The sequence below is a fragment of the Erigeron canadensis genome, chromosome 3 (genome assembly GCF_010389155.1).
Source record: "Erigeron canadensis isolate Cc75 chromosome 3, C_canadensis_v1, whole genome shotgun sequence".
NCBI lineage: Eukaryota > Viridiplantae > Streptophyta > Magnoliopsida > Asterales > Asteraceae > Erigeron > Erigeron canadensis.
The window spans coordinates 44,790,552-44,813,164 of NC_057763.1; the positions used below are offsets into that span (position 1 = coordinate 44,790,552).

Here is a 22,613-nt window from a genome sequence, read left to right on the forward strand (position 1 = left end):
CATGGTTATGTTTTACTTTAACAGGTCAAATGGGTCAGAAAATGGCTAAAAAGGAAACATATGTGGGTTGAAAGTTGCCAAAGTGGTAATTACTGAATACATGTTCTTTTTGGAATGCAATTACACAAATCCACTCAATATATTTACAAAGGATCCACCTGGGACTAGAACCGAAAGGTGTTTGTGGGTCAACAGACCCAAGCTGACCATTTAGTCAATTATTGTACATTTTTTTTGTTTTTGCATACATATGTGTTTGGATATCTTTCTGCTTCATTTGCATAAGAAAAGGAAGTTTAGAAAATCAAATTATAATTGTAAGAATGTAGTTATTGTAATCTTATTTGACACAATACTTGTTTATTTATGCTGTAAGATATAAAGAAGGAATTGGACAGAAGTTTGTGTAAACCCACCCATTTAGACACCTCTAATTTTCGTTTTTGTATGCAAATGCATTTAAGCCCACCTATTTTCTCTACCAATGGTAGAGAAACTGCTTCGAGAAGGACCTCTGACCAAAAAACGAAGGAAACAAGTGCATGAGTATAGTAAGTGACCAATCGAGTATCACCTGAATACCTAACAAAAAAATATACTCTATCAAATAAACATCTTAGAACGTATCAAACCAAACATAGAACAGAGGAACATATAGAAACATATTAAGCTGAAGATAAAAACATATGAGTATTAAAACATTATAAACATAGCAGCATGCATTATTACCAAACATATATGACAAACGCAGCTATTATGAGTGACATATGCAAAGCTCGATCTCCCAGCAGCACGTCATATAAGCATAACTACTTGTACCATAAATATAATCTATGTTACCCGTGCTTAATCTAATTAATTTACCACGGCGGAGTATTGGAGCAAGTAATCTTCAACTTCCGAAGGAATTTCACCACCTGACTTCAAAAACTTCAAACCCTTGAATGGTGAACATCTAGTCATGAATTCCATTGGAAACAGGGACAAAAGCTCAACAATAGACTCAGAAATCGTAAGGGATTTGGCATTGTGAAAAGTCCCAAATATTGATATCACTTGATGAAAACGTTGCTTCTGGTACCTGACCCGTCCAAAACATAATGATCCTCCTTGACGATCGAAGACGAACTCATCAAGAGCCGGAAGAGCTTGAGGAAGAGGCGTTGTGAACACTGGGAAAGTACCAACATCAGTAGTCCGAAACTTGAAGATTCTGAGCTTTGGAGTCCAAAGCTCACAACGATCAAGCCTATAATAATCAGCGCACTTGATGGTTAATGCTGAAAGTTGTGGAGCTCGTACATTCAAATTACTATTATTATCCTCAAAACAACAATGGTACAAAGTTAACTTCTCCAAAGCCGGGAACCCTGAGAACGAATCAGGATTATTCGATATAATTGCCCCTTGTAGATATAGATTGGTCAGGTTCTTGAACAATCTTTGTCCCAAAAACGGGCAACTGATTCTTGTTTCGCTGATTAGCTTCAAGCGTGTTAAAGAAACTGAGCCAGTATGATGCAAGCAATCTGGCCAAGCTCCCCCGTTGGAAAGCGCATAACCAAAAACGGTTTTCCAAATCTTGGCGCTAGATGATACATAAGGGTGCAAGGTTACCTTGTTCAACTTTACCGCCGATTTATCTAAAACTTTTCTAACAATCTTATCCACATCACGGAGTGTACAAGTAGTAGCAAAATCATAGGAATCAATATTCAGAGTGGGGCTCAAAGTCCATAAAGAAACCCACGATTTCGATAGCTGGGATGTTCAAACGGCCTGTTTGATGCTAAGAAACGAAAGAATATGAACCTTTAGGTGTTCGGGCAAGTTTGTGAGTCTGTCTTCTTCTCCTACATATTGATCTACTAATTCTTGTTTTTCATAATGTCTAGTACTAATATTCTTCTTCTTATTATTATTATTATTACTAATTGGCTCTTGATTTTGTTTTCTTTTCATCGACTTGTTTGTTGGATGATTCATGTGTTGAAGATTGGCCATATTTTATATATTCGTTCGTTCAATTCGTACGATATATATGTTGTTGGTTACGGAGATGATTTGTTAATCGCCTTTTCTTATGTGACTAGCCGATCGACAAATCCCTCACAAAAGATAATACGACTAAGAGAAGAAACCAAACACCAATATATATATATATATGTATGCTTTTTAATTACTGTAATTGGTTTCTTATTCGACCAGAAAGAAAGAAAGACACGGGAAGATACCGAATAACCAAATCAGAGGATTGACCGGATATCCTTTGTATAATCGGCTCTCCCTTATATAAAGGACTAGAAGGAGGGACATATTTTAGAAAGTTTCTTAATTTAATAGGCACAAACTTCTTTTATATTTGGGTATTTCGGGTCAATCAAATAAAATTGCCTTTAAAATAATCTTAAAAACTTCATTCATTACAAGTTTATAAAATTAACATATTGTATAATCAGATATTATTATTATTTAAGTTTTTAACAACATATTGATTTGTTAAATTAAGAAAATATATTTATTTTTTTTGTTTTATTCATCCATCTTGGATGCATAGTCAGCAAAATGAAAACATCCAACAAAAAAACATGATCATTTTTTATGTTGACAGATCAATGTGTTATTAAACACTTATATAATGATAATTAGTTATACTATGTTAGCTTTATGGACTATTAATACATCAAAATGATGTTTTTAAAAGTGTTCACAGTGTTTTTACTGTAGTATTACCTTTCTACACTGACTGATTCAGTGTTGTAGAGGATGGAGCTATGGACCCTAGCCCATGTCAGCCCATTAATATTAATCTTAGACTTTTAGCCTTGCCGAACATGAGAATATTTAGACTTTTAGCCCATCAGTATTAATCTTATACTTTGCTATTTCTAAATGTAAAAGTGTCAATCACTTATCTAACCTTGATGATTTTATATTTAGATATAGGAAAATGATTGATTATGTAAAATCTTTTTAAATTATATTATTGTGACAAATGGATTTTACTTAATCTCTTTAAATCTCTTTTTAGTCTTACCCCTAAAAATTTTAACATGTTATCATTCCAATGAATTAAAAATATTTTTAGACTAAATAATATATATATTATGAAATATTATTATTTTATATTTGATTTGATATACTCATATACAGTAAGTCATACGAGCATTATTGCTAGTACAAAACATAAATATTGACAGAGAATTAAAATATATATTTTTAGCTTTAAATTGAGGCGGTACGAATAAAAAAACATTATGGACCCCCCAGGAATATATAAATATGAATTTTATCCAAACTCAAATCTTTTTCCGTTCGTAGCAATTTCAGTTAATCCAAACTCAAGTCTTTATGGACTTCCAGTTTTTCTTACTTTTATCTCAACAAAAAAGATTTAAATTCTTATGAAACATTTTTTTTGTTTGACCATATCTTATTCTTTAAATTTTTTTGATTTCTTTCCTATTTCTAGGATCGAATTTAAACCGCTATTGTTTTCTGTTACACCAACAAAATAATATTCCCATATTATCTAATAAAATTGTATATTTGTAATCTTGGAATATATCTTTTTTTGGGAATTTTTTACTTTTATTAAAATTTACCATTCTTTTGGGCCACATTAACGATTTTCTTGGATTATTTGAATGATTTTAATCCAAAATAAACTATGATTCTTTTAACTTTACATGAAATTCTTTCAAGTAAATATAGAAATTCATCCTTTTATATTCTGGGTATTTGTTAATGTTTTTTGGGTTAATATTAGTCATTGATTTAGTGTTTTGTTAGTTTTGTCTAGGTTGAAATTTTCAAATTTTTTTATTTATAATTTTTTACCATTTAAAAAAATAATAAATAGTTCATTGTGAATTCGTAATGTCATCTGGGAATGTTCAAAGCTTCAACATTTTCATAAAATCGAGCAGGTTAGATTTCTTTCTAATGATTATATACATTCATGTTTACGATTTCTGTGATTATAAATATATACATGTTTATATTGATAATGTTTACAAATTCTTAATATGTTTTATTTTATTGTATTTTTGTTGATTCTGACATATAAAGTATTTATCATTTTGTATCCTTATAGAAGTAGATCTGTACATGCTCTAATTCTTTTATTTATTTATTATATTAGTGATGATAATGATTATTAGATCTTAGATTCTGTTGTTTAGTTGATAGAATTATTGGATATGTGAATTGTGAAACATGTTTTAATGTTATTGGCTTATTGGATATATACAAGAATATAAGAATGATCATAAAATTCATTACGTTATATTCTCGATTAAATTAGCGCATTTCTACATACATTATGTTTTTTTGTGCTTATGAACATGTTTAATGATTTTTCTGAGTATGTGAGGCGGGTATTATCAGTTTCATTCTATTGTATGTTTATTAATATTTTAGATTTTGCGAGGTAAAAATGTCAGTAAATTGTGCCGTCGCTTGTCTTATGATAGAGATTCCCGTGTAAAAGGGGAAGATATAATGGGTGTCTAGATGTGCATTTAAGATGATCATAATTATGATTTATCTTTAACTATTTACGTGCAAATAAATTAGATCCAGAGATGTAGGTTAGGCGTTAATGTAAGGAAACTAATTATTGATATACTTGTGAAATTACCTAGCTATCCCTAACTTTCAGCACCCGACTAGCCGAATGTGTAATTATCTGATTTTTATTCTTCGAATTGTTATGATTTATTCGAAAATGCACAACCAAAGATCCCCATAATTTTGTCGAGATAAGTAAAAGGTCAAGAATTTCAAATTTGCATTGGCTTGATTGTTAAACAAGATCACAACAAAACTTGTTCAGAAAGTGATTCTATTCTTTATATATATGTTTTCTGGAAAACCGACCCATTATCAGTCTCCACTTTTGTTTTTGATATTGATAAGGCTAAATCATCTTAATATATTTGTGGTAAAAGAAATGAATGTACAAGATCAGTATTAACTGAGTATAAAGTCATTTTCTGTAAATAATTTGATGCTGATCTATGAAAATTGAGCTCTCAAATTTTATCTTAAAAACAGATATATGTGTTGGGTTGTGTTGTGTTTTGTTTGATTATAAGTATTTTAGTCAGTATACTGTTCATGTCGGGCCAGGACATTCCTTTAAAGTTTCCTTGTCATCTGAAATGGTTATCAACTAGTATTTGAGTGCGCCCTTCGCAAGACATTTTTATGATATTGCAATGCTGTCAGCCTGTCATGATTCATGGATTCGGCGATTCGCCATTCGTCACCTTTCTAGTGTAAACTGGTCATTTCAGTTTTCAGCTAATCAATTGCAGAAATATTTAACGGCAGGAGTCCACGTAGTAGAATGCTGTTTTATTTACACATGTCATTCATTCGACTTTTTATATGGATAACACGAAAGGAAAGATTTGTAGAATCATTGGTGGTTTGCATATGTTTCTATTTTTATACATTATCTTTATATATAACATGATCTTGAATTATTTCTTATATGCTGTTTAATTATTGTTGAATGGATATTTAAATTTGAAAGACAAATTTTTGGATGAGAATCTTACAAGCGCTTGGTTTGATTTTGACTAGTCATGATTAAATTCTCATTCTTATATCTGATCATGATTTTCTCTTGGGTCTTAACTATTTTCGTATTATAACTTGGAAGTTATATTCATATGAATGAAAGAAAGATTAGGGCTTTAGATCCCTAAAAGATAAGTTGTGTTGATTGAGAAGTACTAATTTTAATTTTAATTACTTCCAATTCCCGATCAGAATAGTTTACAACATTAAACACCAAAATATACAGTATACACAGTAAGCATGATTTGCCAAGAACTTATGCTCTAATTTTGATATATGTGTGTGTGCTTGCTTGTAGGTGGGTGTGTATTATATGTGTGTTACCTTGATTGTCAGCATGATGTAAGGATCTCTTATGTATATAGAAAAAATCAAAATCTGTGGGTGTGTAGGATTTCTTCTAGTATTCTCTTGGATGATCTAAATAATGCGCATGCATCTCTTTTGTTGGTTTATAGTTGATATTTATCCATTTTATTGTAGAGGTTTTCCATGTTTTATAATCTGCTAGACCTTTGAGCACTAGTTTAATCTTCAAAGTTAGTCTTCTGCATACCAATAACAAATGTTGTCACCATGTTGACATGCCTATATTCCTATTTTTCGGTTGTTTGTCTTTCTTTCAAATTAGAGGATGCAAATTTACTCATTCACAGTGAATCTGTTTTATGCTTTATCTGATACGGGTAAAATAAAAAGTTTAGCTAAAAAAGGAACTGGTCAAACAGGATGAAAGTTAACCCAAAGCATATCTTTTACCCATATAGCCTCTTTAATCACTTTGCAAAAAAAAATAAAATAGGTGATTGTCGTATTAATGTACTAGTTTTATATGTTCTTTCATTACCTGACCCATCCATGTTGCCACCTCTACTTTACAAGATTAAAGTTGAAGATGTCAATTTAGTAGCACCTTTTTTATTTGTTAAAGGTTCTGATCGAGTGATGTGCCATGGAAACTATTATGAATGAAGAGCTGGACACAAATATAGTTGACCAATGTGAGACAGTGGAGGTTAAACGACTCCTTAGACTTAGGAGTTCAAGCAGAGTTCAACCCTCTGATATATACTCTGAAGCACAAGTATCAGCCGATAAGAAAAAGAAGGTTATTTGTGTCCATTAATATCAAGTTTTATTTGTATGTTAATCTTATGTTAGTATCACCATTCAGTTTTTTCATTTAGGGAAAATTTCATATATATCCCATTTTAAAGACATAATTACATATATGCCTTAGGTGCAACTTTTTAATGCATAAATACAATGCTTTTAAAGCATGCTTTGGACATATATGTAATTATGTATTTAAAATAGGACATATATGAAAATCTCCCCATTTATTATTATTTTTTATACTAATGAAGCAAAAGATTTAGCATCTTATTTAAATACATTTTTTGAAGGACCGGCATTTTAAAGACGCCTTGAAAGATGATCACAGTCTTGAATCCTCAGAAAGCCCTCGCAGGCAAAAGGTAGGAAGTCATGATTGTGTTATATATCAAAATAGAGATAATATGCATCCTCATTTGCTGTTTGATTTAAGTATTTTTTGATAGATTTAGATAATGATATTTTCAGCTCAGAACTGAACTTCCTTTTGTGTTGTAAGCTTGAAATGACTGTTCAGATTATTATTTTTTTTTCAAATTAAAAGAAACCCAAGTATGTATCCACATTTCACATTATAATCCTGTTTAGGACCCAACCTGCTTAGAGCGGTCTGTTTTCATTTCTACTTTTCCTTCTTTAGTTTTGGTATGGTTCCAACCTGGTGCCCCCTCCTGTAAAAATGAGCGTTATTTGTTTATTCAATGCAGATAACAGCTAGATGGGATCCGTCTGAGGCTTGTAGGCCTGACGTAGAAGAAGCTCCAGTGTTTTATCCAACTGAGAAGGTAATGTTTTGGGTTTCAGTTTTGTCAGTAACTCACTAAATAATATAGTTTTCTACTTCCTATAGAAATTAAAATAACTTGTCATTTGATATATCCATTTATTCATTCACTAGGAGTTTGAAGATACACTTGGTTATATATCGAAAATACGACCCCAGGCAAAAGCTTATGGTATATGTAGAATTGTACCTCCTACTTCTTGGAAACCTCCTTGCCCCCTCATGGAAGAAAGTTTTTGGCATGAAGCTAAGTTCTCTACGAGAATTCAACAAGTTGACTTGCTTCAAAATAGGGAGCCAATGAAGAAAAAGAGAAGGAGAAAACGTAGAAGAACATCAGCAAAGACGGTAGCAAGAAGAACAAATTCAGAGTCAAATGCTTCTTCTGACAGTGATGACAAATTCGGGTTCCGGTCTGGATCAGATTTCACGTTACAAGAGTATGTAGATTTTGCAGTTAACTTCAAGAAGCACTATTTTGGAATGTATGATGAAAATCCAACAACCACTGATGATAATGAAGAAAAGGAAGAATGGTGGGGACCCTCCATTAGAGAAATCGAAGGTGAATATTGGAGGATTATTGAGCAGCCGACAGATGAGGTCGAAGTATATTATGGAGCAGATCTTGAAACGGGTGTATTTCAGAGTGGTTTCCCTAAGAAACTGTACCTTGAAAATGATGAGTTAAATAAATATGTGAAATCAGGTTGGAATTTGAATAACCTCCCGCGCCAACCCGGGTCTGTATTAGCATTTGAAGCATGTGATATCTCGGGAGTTTTAGTTCCATGGTTATATGTTGGCATGTGTTTTTCGTCATTTTGCTGGGTGAGCTACAAGTATAAATCACCTAAGTTATATGTTCTGATTTATGTCTTTGTGTTTTAGTCACCGAGTGTGATCTCTGACTCGTGTTTTTTATTGGTTTGTAAAGCACGTTGAAGATCACCATCTCTACTCTGTAAACTATATGCATTTTGGTGATTCAAAAATATGGTATGGGATACCAGGAAGCCATGCCACAGCCTTGGAAGATGCAATGAGGAAACATCTACCCGATTTATTTCAGGAACAACCAGATTTACTCCATCAGCTTGTAAGCACCTTATAATATGCCTACAATTTTCTGATTATTTATGGGTCAAAAAATCAGTTTTTAGCTGCACTTAACGTTAACTCTTTATCGCACAAGACATGACACTATATTTTTCCACATTGTTTTTTTTATGGTTATATATTGTATTAGTTTTATAAGGTTAGAATATGCCAACAATCAAACAACTGATGATTTAGCTTCAAACAAAAAAAAAAAAAATATCCAAGAACCACTCTATTGCAGCTGATTATCTGATTCTCATTAAATAGTAGCACACTGAAACTATCTTCTGTTTTCTTTCCCACTCATATTGTAAATTCCCACTTTACTAATCCAGATGTTTCACTTATTTCATTTATCGTAATACATACACATGTTCCAACAGGTTACTCAGCTCTCTCCTAATGTTCTCAAGTCTGAGGGAATCCCCGTTTATAGGGCCACTCAACTTTCTGGAGACTTCATTGTTACTTTCCCAAGGGCATACCATGCGGGATTTAATTGTGGTTTCAACTGTGCGGAGGCTGTCAATGTGGCACCAGTTGATTGGCTGCAACATGGTCAAGGTGCAGTGGAGCTCTACAGTGAGCAACGACGCAAGACATCTATATCTCATGATAAGTTGCTACTAGCATCAGCTCGGGAAGCTCTCAGGGCTTTATGGGAGCTTTCAGTGTCAGATAAAGAGAACTCCGACCATTTAAGATGGAAACGTGTTTGTGGGAAGACGGGAATACTAACAAATGCTGTAAAGGTAGATTGATTATTAAGGCTACAGGTAGAAAAATGGGCGGGGTTGGTGATGGGCCAAAACAGGTCATTTTGGTGCATATTGAAATGGGTCGAGTCAAGTGAGGATGACCCAAAACACTATGTCCAACTTTTTATAAATTCTTGGTGTGTTAGCTGTTAAGTTGTCATCCTCTAACTTTTCTCATACTACAATAAAATTTTAATCGTTTCTCGCTATTCTTGTTTGGTTTGTCTTGATTCGTTTCCAGTTTTAATGTTGAAAGTTATCATCCTCTAATCAGTTTTCTTTCTACCTAATAATATGTCAGGCCAGAGTTGAAATGGAACTAAAAAGGATTAAGAACCTTCAATCCGGTTGTCAATTTCAGAAAATGGAAGAGGATTTCGATACACCAAATGAGAAAGAATGCTTCCTATGTTTCTATGACCTACACATGTCTGCAGCCAGCTGCAAGTGTTCTTCTGATCGGTTTGCATGTTTAAAACATGCAAATACATTATGTTCCTGTGATCCAGACCAACTTTATGTCTATCTTCGTTATACACTTGATGAATTAACTATGATGGTTGATTCACTCGAGGGTGAATCAGATGCCTTACAAAATTGGGTTTCGAGAAACTCTGGGGCAACTCAGAAAAATAAAGGTATGCCTACGGCTTCAATAGAAGAAGAAACTTCTGATGTGCCTGTAAATCAACACATCACCATTCATCCAAAAGAAGAACCCCGTTTGGGACTCGGGTGCTCTATAGATATGAATCTTGGTAACGTCACTGTTGAACTTCTAAACCTTGGATCCTTAACCTTTGGAAAATTATGGTACAATAAGCAGGCGATATTCCCAAAAGGTGTTTGTGGCATCTTACTCTCATATTACTCATTATGGTAATTAGATTACTTGTTATTGCATATTTGTAACTCTAATTTTTATTTGCAGGCTACCAAAGCCGAGTTAAATATTTCAGCTTTCTCAACCCTCTAATAATGAGTAGCTACATAGAGGAAATTCATGATGCCGGGCTCATTGGTCCTCTATTTAAGGTTTAACCTTTAATTTTAATTGCAAGTTCTTATTATTGCTTCCCGTTAATGATTGACCACCTGTAACACCTTGGTTGTGTTATGATATATTATAGGTTTTCTTAGAAGAGTGTCCTAGTGAGAGTTATATGGACGTGTCGGCGGATAAGTGCTGGCAACAGGTGCTGAACAGAATAAATCAAGAAATTGTGAAGCTGGCAAGTGACACCTTGAAGCCCCGACAAAGCCTTAATGGGATTGAGATGTTTGGGTTATCTTCGCCACCCATTATGCAGGTTTTCATCTATGATTTTCTACAAAAAAAAATTCAACACCTATATAGATTATAAAACTTGAAGGGCGATTGTATCTGTTATGTTTTTAATGCATCTTTGACCATCTATGAATATTATTCATATCTGATAACAACCGGACAACTTATAACTGATTAAATGGGTGTTATCATATATGAAATAGAAAATTGACAACGATATTTTATCAGGCAATTGAGGCTCTTGATCCCGAGTATAGATGTCAGGAGTACTGGAGAGCCAAGTTAAACCAAAATAATATAGAGTAGAGATGCTGCCAACTCTCGGGATTCCAGCCAAGAACATGAGGTTGACTACTTGACTTGTTAGGGTAGTTGTTTTGGGTTCTTAGAATAGAAATCGGCAGCAGACAATGCAAATCTAGATATAGAGAGGAACATAAGTTATAGGAAATTTTTTTGTCATAGCACAATTGCTATAGCATACATCTTTGGTTCTTTTTTCTCTTTTTTTTACCCATTCTTAAAACCCCCCAAAGAAAGAAAATAAAACTTGAGAAGTTACATATGGTATTTTCAAAAGTTCATACCAGTTTGGTTTGGTTATTTGTTTCAGTCTTCTTGTTGTATATATAATTTTATTTCATTTTTTCCCCCTCTACAAGCACATTACTTATATTTGTTTTATGTAATGGGTACTTCAATGTATATATGCGGTGTAACCTAATGTAATTAATGGATGTATGCCGATAGGTACATGATCTGTAGAAGTATGAAGTATGTATTAGCTAGCATATGAAACAAGTGTGTGTACGTATCAATGTAGATCAAGAATAGTGGTTTTGTGTAGATCAAACGATCAAAGATATATACGAGTTGATCTAATTATGTACTAGTTGAATATTGTTGTAGTTGTATATGTCAAACACATTTTCGTAATTTACTCTTAGACAAGCAAGAAATATTTGAGGAAAATGATATTCGTACCCCAAATTTTGATAAATCTATCACACAGTACAACTTTCTGAACACATTGTACAAGTTATTAAAGCACATGTGTAGTAGATTAATCAAAACGTATGACGAATGTCACTCCCTAATATTTTATGACCAATAGTTTGAACTAATTTGTAAGAAGAAAACATTGCGTTGGAAATTGTGATTAATTAAGACTTGTTTTATATAAATTTGGGAGAATGATTTATCCAACTCCTTATTAAAAAGAATTATCAGCTCTTATTTTAAGAAATCATATACAATTTTTGTTATATTTAAAATGCCTTTAATTCATAAAAAAAACATTGTGTTGGGAATTGTGATTAATTAAGACTTGTTTTATATAAATTTGGGAGAATGATTTAGGGAGTTGTTAAGTGTACTCAAAAGTCAAATTTATTTTATTTTTGTTCAAACTATATATTTTTTTTCCTCACATAATTATTGCTTTTTCAGACCAAAATGTTTACTTTTTCAACTTTTTGCATTTCATTTATTTTAATATTTTCAAGCTTCTTGGTAAATGAGTTTATCTTTTATTTTTTCATATCTGATAAAGTGATAAGTATCACCATCAGCTGCTACCTTTAGCCACCTCCAACCACCTACAACCCAAATCAAGCATCACCGGACACCGGCCTTCATCTCGGGCCATCATCTCCTCCACAAACAACCCAAATCAATCTATAAACATATGGTTAACATCAATTATATCCACCTTCAACATCATCACTCATCACTTCCGGTCACCATTAATCACCACTAACCATATATCAAATTTTGAAATAGAAACACCAAATTGAACATCAACATACATCCACATGTCTTAACACATCAAGTCATTCTACCAGCAGTCACTATATCCTATCACCCTACCGTCCGTCACCATCTTCGGCCAGTCACCAACTACTACCCCCAACAATATTAAACATAATCAGATCTATTCACAAGTCTAATAACAGAGAGAGAGAGAGAGATATGACAGTAGCTTGTAACGACGGTGGAGATGAAGCAATGTCTTGTTGCCACAGATCTATAAACTAGCAAAATAACATATGTGAAAAAAAAAATGACAAATCTAAGAATAAGTTGGTTGTTGGGACTTGGGATTGTAAGGAAGAACAAAGGATTGTTGGAAAAGTTAACAGGAAAGAAAAAGAGGTAGCCTATAAAAATAAATATGTTTGTCAGAATAATTATTTAAAATAAATTAAAAACAAAAAAAGTTGACCTTTGAGTCCATTGAGCAAAAATATCCGGTCCAATTAAGAAACCCTATGATTTATCCTTACTCCCTATTAAAAAAATTATCAGCTCTTCTTTTAAGAAATCATAAACACTTTCTTTTATATTTAAAATACCTTTAATTCACACATTACCTCAATTAACACATTTAGACTTCCACGTCGCTACATCAATTCCCGCCCCAGCTCAACCCTCCGTTCAACCCTACCATTTTTTATCATACCCCAAATCTAGCATCATTCACCAGCTTCAATCACCACCGCCGGAATCTCCGTCCGATCAACCTTGTCATCACCCTCTGTTTCGATCAACCCCGCCATCGGCTCCCGTTGTAACTTGCGGGCGGGTCCCATGCTAGTCCGAATAAAGAAAAGCAAACATAGCTAGTGATTGTGTATATGTATGTGACAATTTATTTTTTTTTAAAAAAACGTATAACTTTAATAAAAAGAAATGGTTTATTTAAATATATATATATATATATATATAGTTTCCTTATTTTGAGAACCATTTTTTCTGTAAGAACCATGAAAACTCTTAAATATATATTTGTTCACATGTTTTTTTTGTTCATTCACATGTGAAATGATATAAAAATGTATGTTGTAGAAAAAACTTTTTGAAGAAACCTTTAAAGTAGCCTTTTATGAACTTGTGAATGAATTTATTCACATTTTCTGTTTACATGTGACAAACTATATATAAGATTTTGAAAAGAAAAAAAATTCTTCTGCAACATGTATTTTTATAACGTTTCACATGTGAATGAACAAAAAACATGTGATCCAATATAAAATTTAGGAGTTCTCACGGTTATTACAAAAAAATAAGTTCTCAAAATAAGAATCCAATATATATAGTTTCCTTAATATATATATATATATACATAGAGAGAGAGAGAGAGAGTTAGGTTATTACGAAAACTAAAAATTTGTCGAGAACTATTTTAAACCATTAGATGAGATTAATCAATGGCTATCAATAATATACATTTAAAACTATTAATAAATAGTTATAAATTGTAAAAGGGTAAACATGGGATTATAAACTATATAAATAAACCGTCTCTTCCATAACAAAACTTCAACAAATTCAGCAACTACATTCACTACAACAAATATGTTATTTCTTAACACTCTTTTCTTCACATTTTTTAAAAATGTTAAAAAAATTGTTAATTTGTTCACACTTATAAATATGTGAAAAAGAACTCACATTTAAAAATGTGAATAAAGTTAAAGGATCAAATTTTTTTTACAATTATATATGTATAAACAAAAAGTTCACATTTTTAAGTGCGTAAAAATATATAATTGTTCACACTTAAAAGTGTGGAAGTAATTTGTGACACCAAATTTCTTTACACAAAAGGAAGTGCGATAAATTTGAGTGTGACAAATTAGCTTTCACACTATTAAGTGTGAAAATGCTTGACATTTTTTCACACTTTTAAGTGTGAACATTTTGTTTATACATTTATCATTGTGAAAAAAATATGACTTTATTAATTTTTTCACACTTCTAAGTGTAAATTTTTTTTTATATAATTTTAAATGTGAACAAATCAACATATTTTTTCACATTATTTAGAAATGCGATGAAATAATTGTTAGCAATTAACATTTTTGTTGTAGTGATTTGATAGTTCAAATAATTATCTGATTTCAATGTTATTTAAATTTAAGAGTCTTATCAATGGATAAACATAGCTTTTCTATTTACTTTTTTAAATCAGAAGATTTCTATGATATTTTAAAATTTTACCTTTTTTAATTCAATAATATATATTAATTATAATAATATAGGATTATCAATGTGTTGTCATGATGTTCAAAAATATAAATAAAAATATGTTATACATATAAATTACCAAAATAAATCTTTTGATTAAATTTCTAAACTTTTTGGCTGATACACATATGAATGAATTTGTACACAAATGTATAGATACATATCTTTTGACAAAATTCACAAGTATGTTTAAAAACAATCACATATAAATTGCGTTCACATGTAAACACCTTTTATTAACACATGCGTATGATGATGTTCATATGTAAACAACTTTTATTTATACATCTGTGCGATGATATTCACATGTAAACAACTTTTATTTATACATGTGTGCGATAATGTTCACATGTAAACAACTTTTATTTACAGATGCTGTAAACATGTAAAAACTTTATAAGATAAGATTTTATTAAACGATTTGCTTAAACTATTAAAAATTATCATTATGGAGACAGAGAGTGTTAAAGTGTCAATTTTATTTTTAACATTTTATGTCTAGTAGTATTACGAAACATTTTTATAACCAGAGCACGTAGACATTGTTTTGATTACATTTTAATTAATTAAATCTTTTAAAATATATTTTACTAAGTTATTAAAAAAAAGTTTTGAAAAATACAGCATAAAACATACGTAGGAATAAGTTGATCAATTCTATAATCATCATAGAGTAAAAATAGGTCAAACGTTATATATGGAGATATTTAAGGATTCATTTAATTAAAATAATTTTTATTTTTATATGATTATTTAAGTATAAAATTATCCTCATTTAAAAATGATCTCGCTATATTTTCTTTGTTCTCATTTTATCTTTTAATATATATATATATATATATATATAATAGAGTAATTATTATAGCATGCGCCTTGTGGAATAACTACGACAAACAATTCCATCAATATATCTCAGTTAATAATGAAAGTGACGAATCTGTGGTTATTGTACATAACTTGCAAAGTATAACACTTGAAACGGTATATTTTTAAACTTATAAGTTTTTATGATTTAAATTTATGAAAATCTAATATTGATAATATCGTAAATTCCGTGTCAAGTGCTGAACACAGATCTAAAATCTAGTATATATCTAGATTAGGGGAGCAAGTTAAAAGAAGCCAACGAGGTGATTTAATATATCCATCCTATCCAATCCAATCCAATGAAAAACATTTGGCGCTCCAACATTCGAAATGAAATGAGGGAAGGTGGTGGTGGTGCGCATATTTGCCAATGTTTAAGCCGGATATCAACATTCCGTCGTACTTCTCCGATCACAATCTATGGTAACAGAGTTAACAATGGACATCGCTTTGTTGACGCTGTTTTGGACCTTTCTTTCGGACTTAGCCAACTCGGCGTCAAACCCGGTGACGTTGTCGCCATCTCAGCTTTCAACAGGTATCGCCCTCTCTTTCTTCCTTTTGGAATTTAGAATGAATAATAATAATACATAATATCATTTAGATTAATTAAGATTACTTGATTGAAGACATGTTGTTGCTTCTTCCATTTAGTCAGTCAAACTTTAACTATAGGCTTATATTTGTGGAGAGCCTTCTAGCTTTTAGGAAGAAAAAAAAAACTCGTGTTAGATAGATATATCAACAAGTTTTTAGCTTCTAGTGATTTTACACTTTTTATTCATATATAGTTTATGCCAAACACTTAAATATATCTAAAAAGCTTCGGCTACCCGCTATCAGCCATGAGCTATAATTTTGTCTTAAATATAATCTGGCAAATTGGGTTCTCTAATGATTTCACTTTAGTTAAATGAGAAATAAAAAAGTAAGTCAGACAAATTAAAAGGTAAGTTGTTATTTTGGATAATTAAATTTTTAGAATACTAGTTGTAGATTATGAACTTTCGTTGGACAAATTAAAGGGATAAGTACCTGGGAATGTAATGAACTATGCATGAATGTTTATGTTATGTAATGAACTACTTATGTTTATTATATGTAATGAACTTTTAAATCCTATTTATTGGATGCAACCGGGTATATGTGGCGACCATATAAGCTACCACTTGTAAGTTTTTGATTGGTCAGATACATCCAATAACCTGGATTTGAAAGTTCATTACATACAATAAACATTCAAGTAATTCATTACACAACATAAACATTTGTGCATAGTTCATTACATTCTCAGACACTTATCCCCAAATTAAATTAAAAAGGTGGACATGAACAATCTTAAATTTTTTTAGAGCTCACGGTTTAACTGTTTTATAGCCCTATTATAAGTTTAAATAAATAAAGGCTGGTGTATAATATTTATTGATAATTATTTCAGTGAGCTATATCTGGAGTGGTTATTAGCCATCACATTTGTTGGGGGAATAGTTGCAACCCTCAATTATCGATGGGTAAGCAAAAACCCGCTACATGATTTGATAACACGTTTTTTGTTTATTTATCTAGATTTATGATTTTGCCTATATATTTTACATACATACATGTTAGAGCTTCGAAGAGGCTCTATGTGCAATGCAAGATGTGAAACCGGTAATCTTGGTCACTGACAACGACAATAGCTCTAACTGGCATTCAGATTTCCAACCTTGTTCTGTTCAGTCTCTAAAATGGCATGTTCTCATGGACTCCCACAATAGATACAGCTCTGCAGATAACGGTCTGTAATTTGATAGTATTACGTGACCATATAAAATTGCATACAGTTATATAAATACAGTCAATTTGCAGTACTAACTACCAATACGCTTAAGACGCCATCTCCAAGATCACATTCATTCAACTACTCCTTCAATTGTAATGGCGCGGCCATAGTATGCTTTACTTCAGGTACGCATTTTTAAATTAAACTTCTCTTTATGTCTCATATGCATGGTCTGATTCAGACATTCTGTTTGTAGGGACTACTGGAAGGCCAAAGGGTGTCATCCTAAGCCATTCAGCTTTGATTATACAATCTCTTGCCAAGATCGCTACTATTGGCTATAACGAGGATGATGTACAAATTCTCATATATTTCTTTCAGCCTCATATACATATTCTGGCATTTTCCTTTCAGCCTCACTTTGTATAACTTGTTGAATGGAACTGAGTGATTTTCATGTCATTTAAATGCAGATGTATTTGCATACTGCTCCATTAGGCCATGTGGGTGGGCTATCATCGGCTTTAGCCATACTAATGGTGGGAGGATGTCATGTATTGACACCCAAATTTGAAGCCAAGTCAGCTCTTCAAGCTATTGAGAAATTTCACGTGACTTCTTTCATAACAGTTCCCACGATAATGTCTGATATGATCTCATTAGTCAGGTATTTTTCGTAGATCCATACAACTGTATGGAAAAGTACTCTGTTGATCTTATATCAGATTTTCAGGACCAAAGATAAACAACTAGAGTTACCTATGGTGAAAAAGATTTTGAATGGTGGTGGCAGCCTTTCAGCCAAACTTATAGAAGATGCAACCAGTATTTTCCCTAATGCTAGACTTTTCACAGCTTACGGTTAGTTTATAATTATGTAAATGTTCCTCAAAGATATATGTAGCACATTTTATTTTTTTTGTTTCCGGTTGCTTATGGTTTTTTTTACTGAAAGGGATGACTGAGGGTTGTTCGTCCCTAACTTTCATGACGCTTCATGATCCTACAAAGCAAATAACTACAGACAGAAAGTTAAGTTTGGTCAACCAAGAGGGTGTTTGTGTAGGAAAGCCCGCCCCACATGTTGAGTTAAAGATCAGCACCGATGGTTCAAGTCATGTTGGACAGGTATTAACGAGGGGGCCTCACCTAATGATTGGATATTGGGACCAGATTTCAGTGAAAGAAAATTTTGGCTCTGAAGGCTGGCATGAAACTGGTGATATAGGGCGGATAGATGATAATGGTAACTTATGGCTTATTGGGCGTTTAAAAGGGCGCATCAAAAGCGGAGGAGAAAACATTTATCCTGAAGAGGTAAGCGTCATGAAGTATGAACTTCCTAATATATTGAAAAAAAAAAAGTGACAACCACATTAAAGTGTATCTCTTGTTTCAGAAAATCGGGAGTATAAGATTATCAGTTGTGAATATGTAGAGGTTTTGTTGACATGTTTGTCCTCTGTATCAATGTAGGTAGAAACTGTCATATTAAAACATCCTGGGATTTCTGCGATTGCAGTCGTTGGACTTCCAGATACCCGGCTAACAGAAATGGTGGTTGCTTGCATCCAATTAAACCACAACTGGACATGGGCAGGTTCACGTTCAGACCACTTGGAAATAGATAACCAGCGTATATCCAGTGAAACCCTCCAGCAATTCTGTAGAACAAATAATTTGACAGGGTAAGTATGTCCAAAATTACTGATAGATGTGCAACAGTGTGGAACTACTGGCAATCCGAACCATTTGCCTAAAAATGGGTTGATCTTAGTATTTTATCTCCAACAGATCAAACAGGTGAAATGGGCTGACAAGGTCAAACAGTTTAAAAGTTAAAAGTGTTTCAAATATAAACCTACGTTCCTTTACCTAAATGAATTAATATTATTTATATTAACAATATGGTGTTTCTGATCTTATTTTAATGATTTAAAAGCTTACATAAAATGGACGATATTTATGATAGGTCAACCAACCCGCCTCAACCATCTGGATTGTATTAAATAATTATCTGTTTTGACTTGCTACTCAACCCATCTAGTTTGTTCCCTCTAGTTCAATACTTTGACTTGTCCATTATATTGATTTAACTCAAGGTCGTGTATTCATTTGCAGGTTCAAAGTTCCCAAAATATTCATAAGATGGAACAAGAAATTCCCATTGACAACAAGTGGCAAGTTAAGAAGAGATCAACTCAAAGGAGAAGTCATGCTTCACTTAAAATTACTCCCGAGCAGTTTATAAGGTGGCCATTTATGGCTATGCCCGGAATAGGGTAAACATATAGGAGTACATATCAATTCCATTGTTTTCCATATAAGGTGAGAAATTCATTCTATCACATTGTTTAATACGTTTATAAGTATATTCCCGGAAACTTGTACACATAACGACTTGTTTTGACGAGTTTTATAAAAGCTTATGAGTTCCAACCAGAAATAACCGCAGTGAATTCATAGTAATGGCAACTCATTGTAACAGTGGTTAGATCCAATTAATCTTTTTATACAAGATATAAGGCTATCTCTAATGAGGTGCCCTTAGATATCTTTGATATCCTTTACCGTTGAAGCTTGTCCAAAACTAAGAATTTTTTTAAGGATGCCCTTACTTGTCCTTACCTAATATATTTTTGTTTTTAGTAGACGTTAAAGGATATGTTAGGATGTTTGTATAGTTGGAGATAAAATTATAAAATACGAAGGATTTATAAAGATTTGTAAGGATTTTTAAGGATATGATGTGACAGCTCAAGCACGTCTAAAGACGTCTTTAGCATTGGACATAGTAAGATCAACTAACATGGTTGAACAGGTCAATAACTTTTACTTGAAAAGGACATACAAGTCAATGGTACATCCTGAAGAAAAATATATTTGGATAGGTCAAAAGGAAATGTAACAACTCCCATCATCAAAATAGCATGAAGAGAAGGGTAACTACCCCCATCAAACTAGTCAATAAACCTTTTTGTTTAGTACGAGTATTTATTTAACACAAGGATATCTTTCAATGGTATTTTTAGATCCAACTTTATTTTGGATTAATTTTAAAGAATCTCAATTCATTATTATTCGATAAACACTACTTTATGAGATGAAATCAACTAATCATTGATTGCTTAGCTTCTTAAGCCGGTTCTTATAAGGAGGGGAGTCCTGGAGCTTCTTGTCTGCGAGCTCAACGCCACATCATCCAGGACTCCTCTCGGGACTCTCCCTACTTATAAAAACAGCTTCTTTGAACTTCTTCGCCACATCATCAATTATTTATAATTTATCTCACACGTATATATATATACACCACACATGAAACAAAAAAAATTAATAATAATACCCCACCTCTCATGCATCTTCCAACTTTTCCAAGAGGACTCTTACTTAAAGACGCACCTTCACGACGCTCGCTATCTATAGTGTCTTGCGTCTAAGTGGTCAAGGACTCTCGCTGAAGACTCTTATAAAAACCGGCCTTTAAAAAACAGATGTGTTTTTTGTCAATTTATCAAAACACATCAGAATTTTAATTAATAGGGAGTATTTATTTAGAAAATATACATACAAAGTCAAAGATATTTCCAACCAAGAGAATTATAGCACCACGCCCCCACCATCATTAACATAGTCAAAGAGAATGGTAACCACCCCATTAAAGTGATCAAACTTATAAACAACTTAGATCCTGATTTTGCATTAATCATTTGGTTGATTATTAGCGTATTTATATGAAACAAAATCAGAAAATCTATATCCGACTTGATTTTTATTATAACCTCATAGATATGTGAGATTTCAATCTTTTACTCAGATACAAACAAGTAAACAACCTAATCAAGGTATAGTAGCTATTTTCAAATGTAAACATACAAAAGGTATAAAATGATAACATATAAACTATCTTGAAGTTGGCTGTCAATATGTATAGTACGTCATAACAATATCAATTGGGGGTGAATAGGATCGGGTTTCTTTTTATGAAATTTAAATTTTATTATGGATTTTTAATTTTTGTGTTTCTTTTGAATTTTTTTAATCAGCTTTTAAATTTTAGTTTTTTTAGTAAATTTCTAGTAACCACCTAGTGGGGTTAATAGTGAAATGGCCAACCATTTTGGTTGTATTATTAAGATTTTCTTAGAAAATCATTATGTTTTTATATTTATATATCAACATCTATACGTATTAACAGTTATAACGCAACGACAAAACATCGATTAGATGGACGCTATCACGCTAAAGACAATGAATGATAGATCAAACGATTGCAGTCTGTTCTAAGACTTCACCATAATATGATGAGGTGTCCCTATAACCATTATGTATCAAATATCGACTGTTTAATAAAATTTCGAACGCTAAACACGGCGAAAAGATATCCTCGTCTGCTTGTAATTTGCAAACACTACGTGTGTGGTCGATAATGATAGCAGGTTGAAATAAAATGGTGGGAAAGCGTTGAAAGCCGTGGACGGAATTTTCAAAACTGAGTTAAATGAATGTTTGGTCAAACATTCTACGAGTATTTAAAACGTTGCCATCATTGCTCTCCCTACACATCAGAAGCCCACAACTTCTTTCCTGTAATTATATTGTGTACATAATTACATATCATGTTTCATTACAATAAATAAACATTTAAGAAACTGAGAACCACATTAGATTAAAGTCTTTTTTAAAGTATTATTACGTATTGAAATTCTCAAAATATTAAGTTATTTAATTAAGTAAATACAAAAAGTTGATTACTTATTTTTGAATTGTATTCTCAACTTATTTACAATAGTCAAGAAAAAGGACACTATAACTTACTACTTGTTTTTGCCCACTACTAATTACTAAAGTCACCTTTCCTTCAAAGTGGATTTATGTTTTTATTCTCACAAATTCCACGCAAACATGCATACCCGTTATAACCTAGTTAGAATATATAATAGTGAATGAGTTCTTTCAACATTTAAAAGTTTGGTGTTAAATCAAATTTGAAATAAAATCCGTAAATTTTAATTAATATATGTAGTGATATATGATGATGGTCAGACAGCTTTGTCTTCGACTTTAAATTGTCTAAAGTGTATATAAACCTTGTGTTTTTTGTTAGTGACAAATTTTAAAAATAAAAATAATTATATAGAAAAAGTATAAAAATGATAAGATAAAAGGATATTACAATAATCATAGACTTTAAAATTCAAAGTTTCTAACCATGTTATAATTATAGAATATACTATATTATAATAGATAACCATAATAATGCATTTAACATATATTCATAAAATGTCGAGTGGATAAAGGAAAAGTAAATAAAAAAATTAC

At 32.0% G+C, this 22,613-nt stretch overlaps 2 protein-coding genes and 1 pseudogene across 3 annotated transcripts; 2 read left to right on the forward strand and 1 right to left on the reverse strand.

Moving 5' to 3' along the window:
• Nucleotides 1–855: 855 nt before the first annotated feature.
• On the reverse strand, nucleotides 856–6,449 carry LOC122592212 (annotated as a pseudogene).
• On the forward strand, nucleotides 3,708–11,365 carry LOC122594330 (probable lysine-specific demethylase JMJ14). The gene is made up of 11 exons (XM_043766807.1): nucleotides 3,708–3,929; nucleotides 6,521–6,697; nucleotides 6,996–7,067; nucleotides 7,413–7,490; nucleotides 7,604–8,320; nucleotides 8,427–8,588; nucleotides 8,974–9,342; nucleotides 9,650–10,190; nucleotides 10,280–10,383; nucleotides 10,479–10,658; nucleotides 10,865–11,365. The coding sequence occupies exons 2-11, from the start codon at nucleotides 6,542–6,544 to the stop codon at nucleotides 10,940–10,942; spliced, it is 2,457 nt and encodes an 818-aa protein (XP_043622742.1). The 5' UTR covers nucleotides 3,708–3,929; nucleotides 6,521–6,541; the 3' UTR covers nucleotides 10,943–11,365.
• Nucleotides 11,366–15,812: 4,447 nt separating this feature from the next.
• On the forward strand, nucleotides 15,813–19,740 carry LOC122592763 (2-succinylbenzoate--CoA ligase, chloroplastic/peroxisomal). 2 transcript variants are annotated; one of them, XM_043765061.1, is made up of 10 exons: nucleotides 15,813–16,070; nucleotides 16,971–17,043; nucleotides 17,141–17,309; nucleotides 17,381–17,479; nucleotides 17,551–17,648; nucleotides 17,768–17,961; nucleotides 18,028–18,155; nucleotides 18,250–18,611; nucleotides 18,771–18,982; nucleotides 19,416–19,740. In XM_043765061.1, exons 1-10 carry the CDS (start codon nucleotides 15,832–15,834, stop codon nucleotides 19,543–19,545), a joined length of 1,704 nt encoding a protein of 567 aa, XP_043620996.1. In that variant the 5' UTR covers nucleotides 15,813–15,831; the 3' UTR covers nucleotides 19,546–19,740. The 2 variants fall into 2 exon arrangements, with proteins under 2 accessions (XP_043620996.1, XP_043620997.1); XM_043765062.1 differs by having other exon boundaries at nucleotides 18,088–18,155.
• Nucleotides 19,741–22,613: the final 2,873 nt, after the last annotated feature.

What these genes read in the sequence shown, in the direction of transcription:
- LOC122594330 (XM_043766807.1), top strand. Translation starts at nt 6,542, where the DNA reads ATGGAAACTATTATGAATGAAGAGCTGGACACAAATATAGTTGACCAA. An exon ending in CAGCCGATAAGAAAAAGAAG is followed by an intron (nt 6,698 to 6,995) that starts GTTATTTGTGTC and finishes CATTTTTTGAAG; the next exon opens with GACCGGCATTTTAAAGACGC. An exon ending in CAGATTTACTCCATCAGCTT is followed by an intron (nt 8,589 to 8,973) that starts GTAAGCACCTTA and finishes ATGTTCCAACAG; the next exon opens with GTTACTCAGCTCTCTCCTAA.
- LOC122592763 (XM_043765061.1), top strand. Translation starts at nt 15,832, where the DNA reads ATGAAAAACATTTGGCGCTCCAACATTCGAAATGAAATGAGGGAAGGT. An exon ending in ATACAGCTCTGCAGATAACG is followed by an intron (nt 17,310 to 17,380) that starts GTCTGTAATTTG and finishes GTCAATTTGCAG; the next exon opens with TACTAACTACCAATACGCTT. An exon ending in AAAACATTTATCCTGAAGAG is followed by an intron (nt 18,612 to 18,770) that starts GTAAGCGTCATG and finishes GTATCAATGTAG; the next exon opens with GTAGAAACTGTCATATTAAA.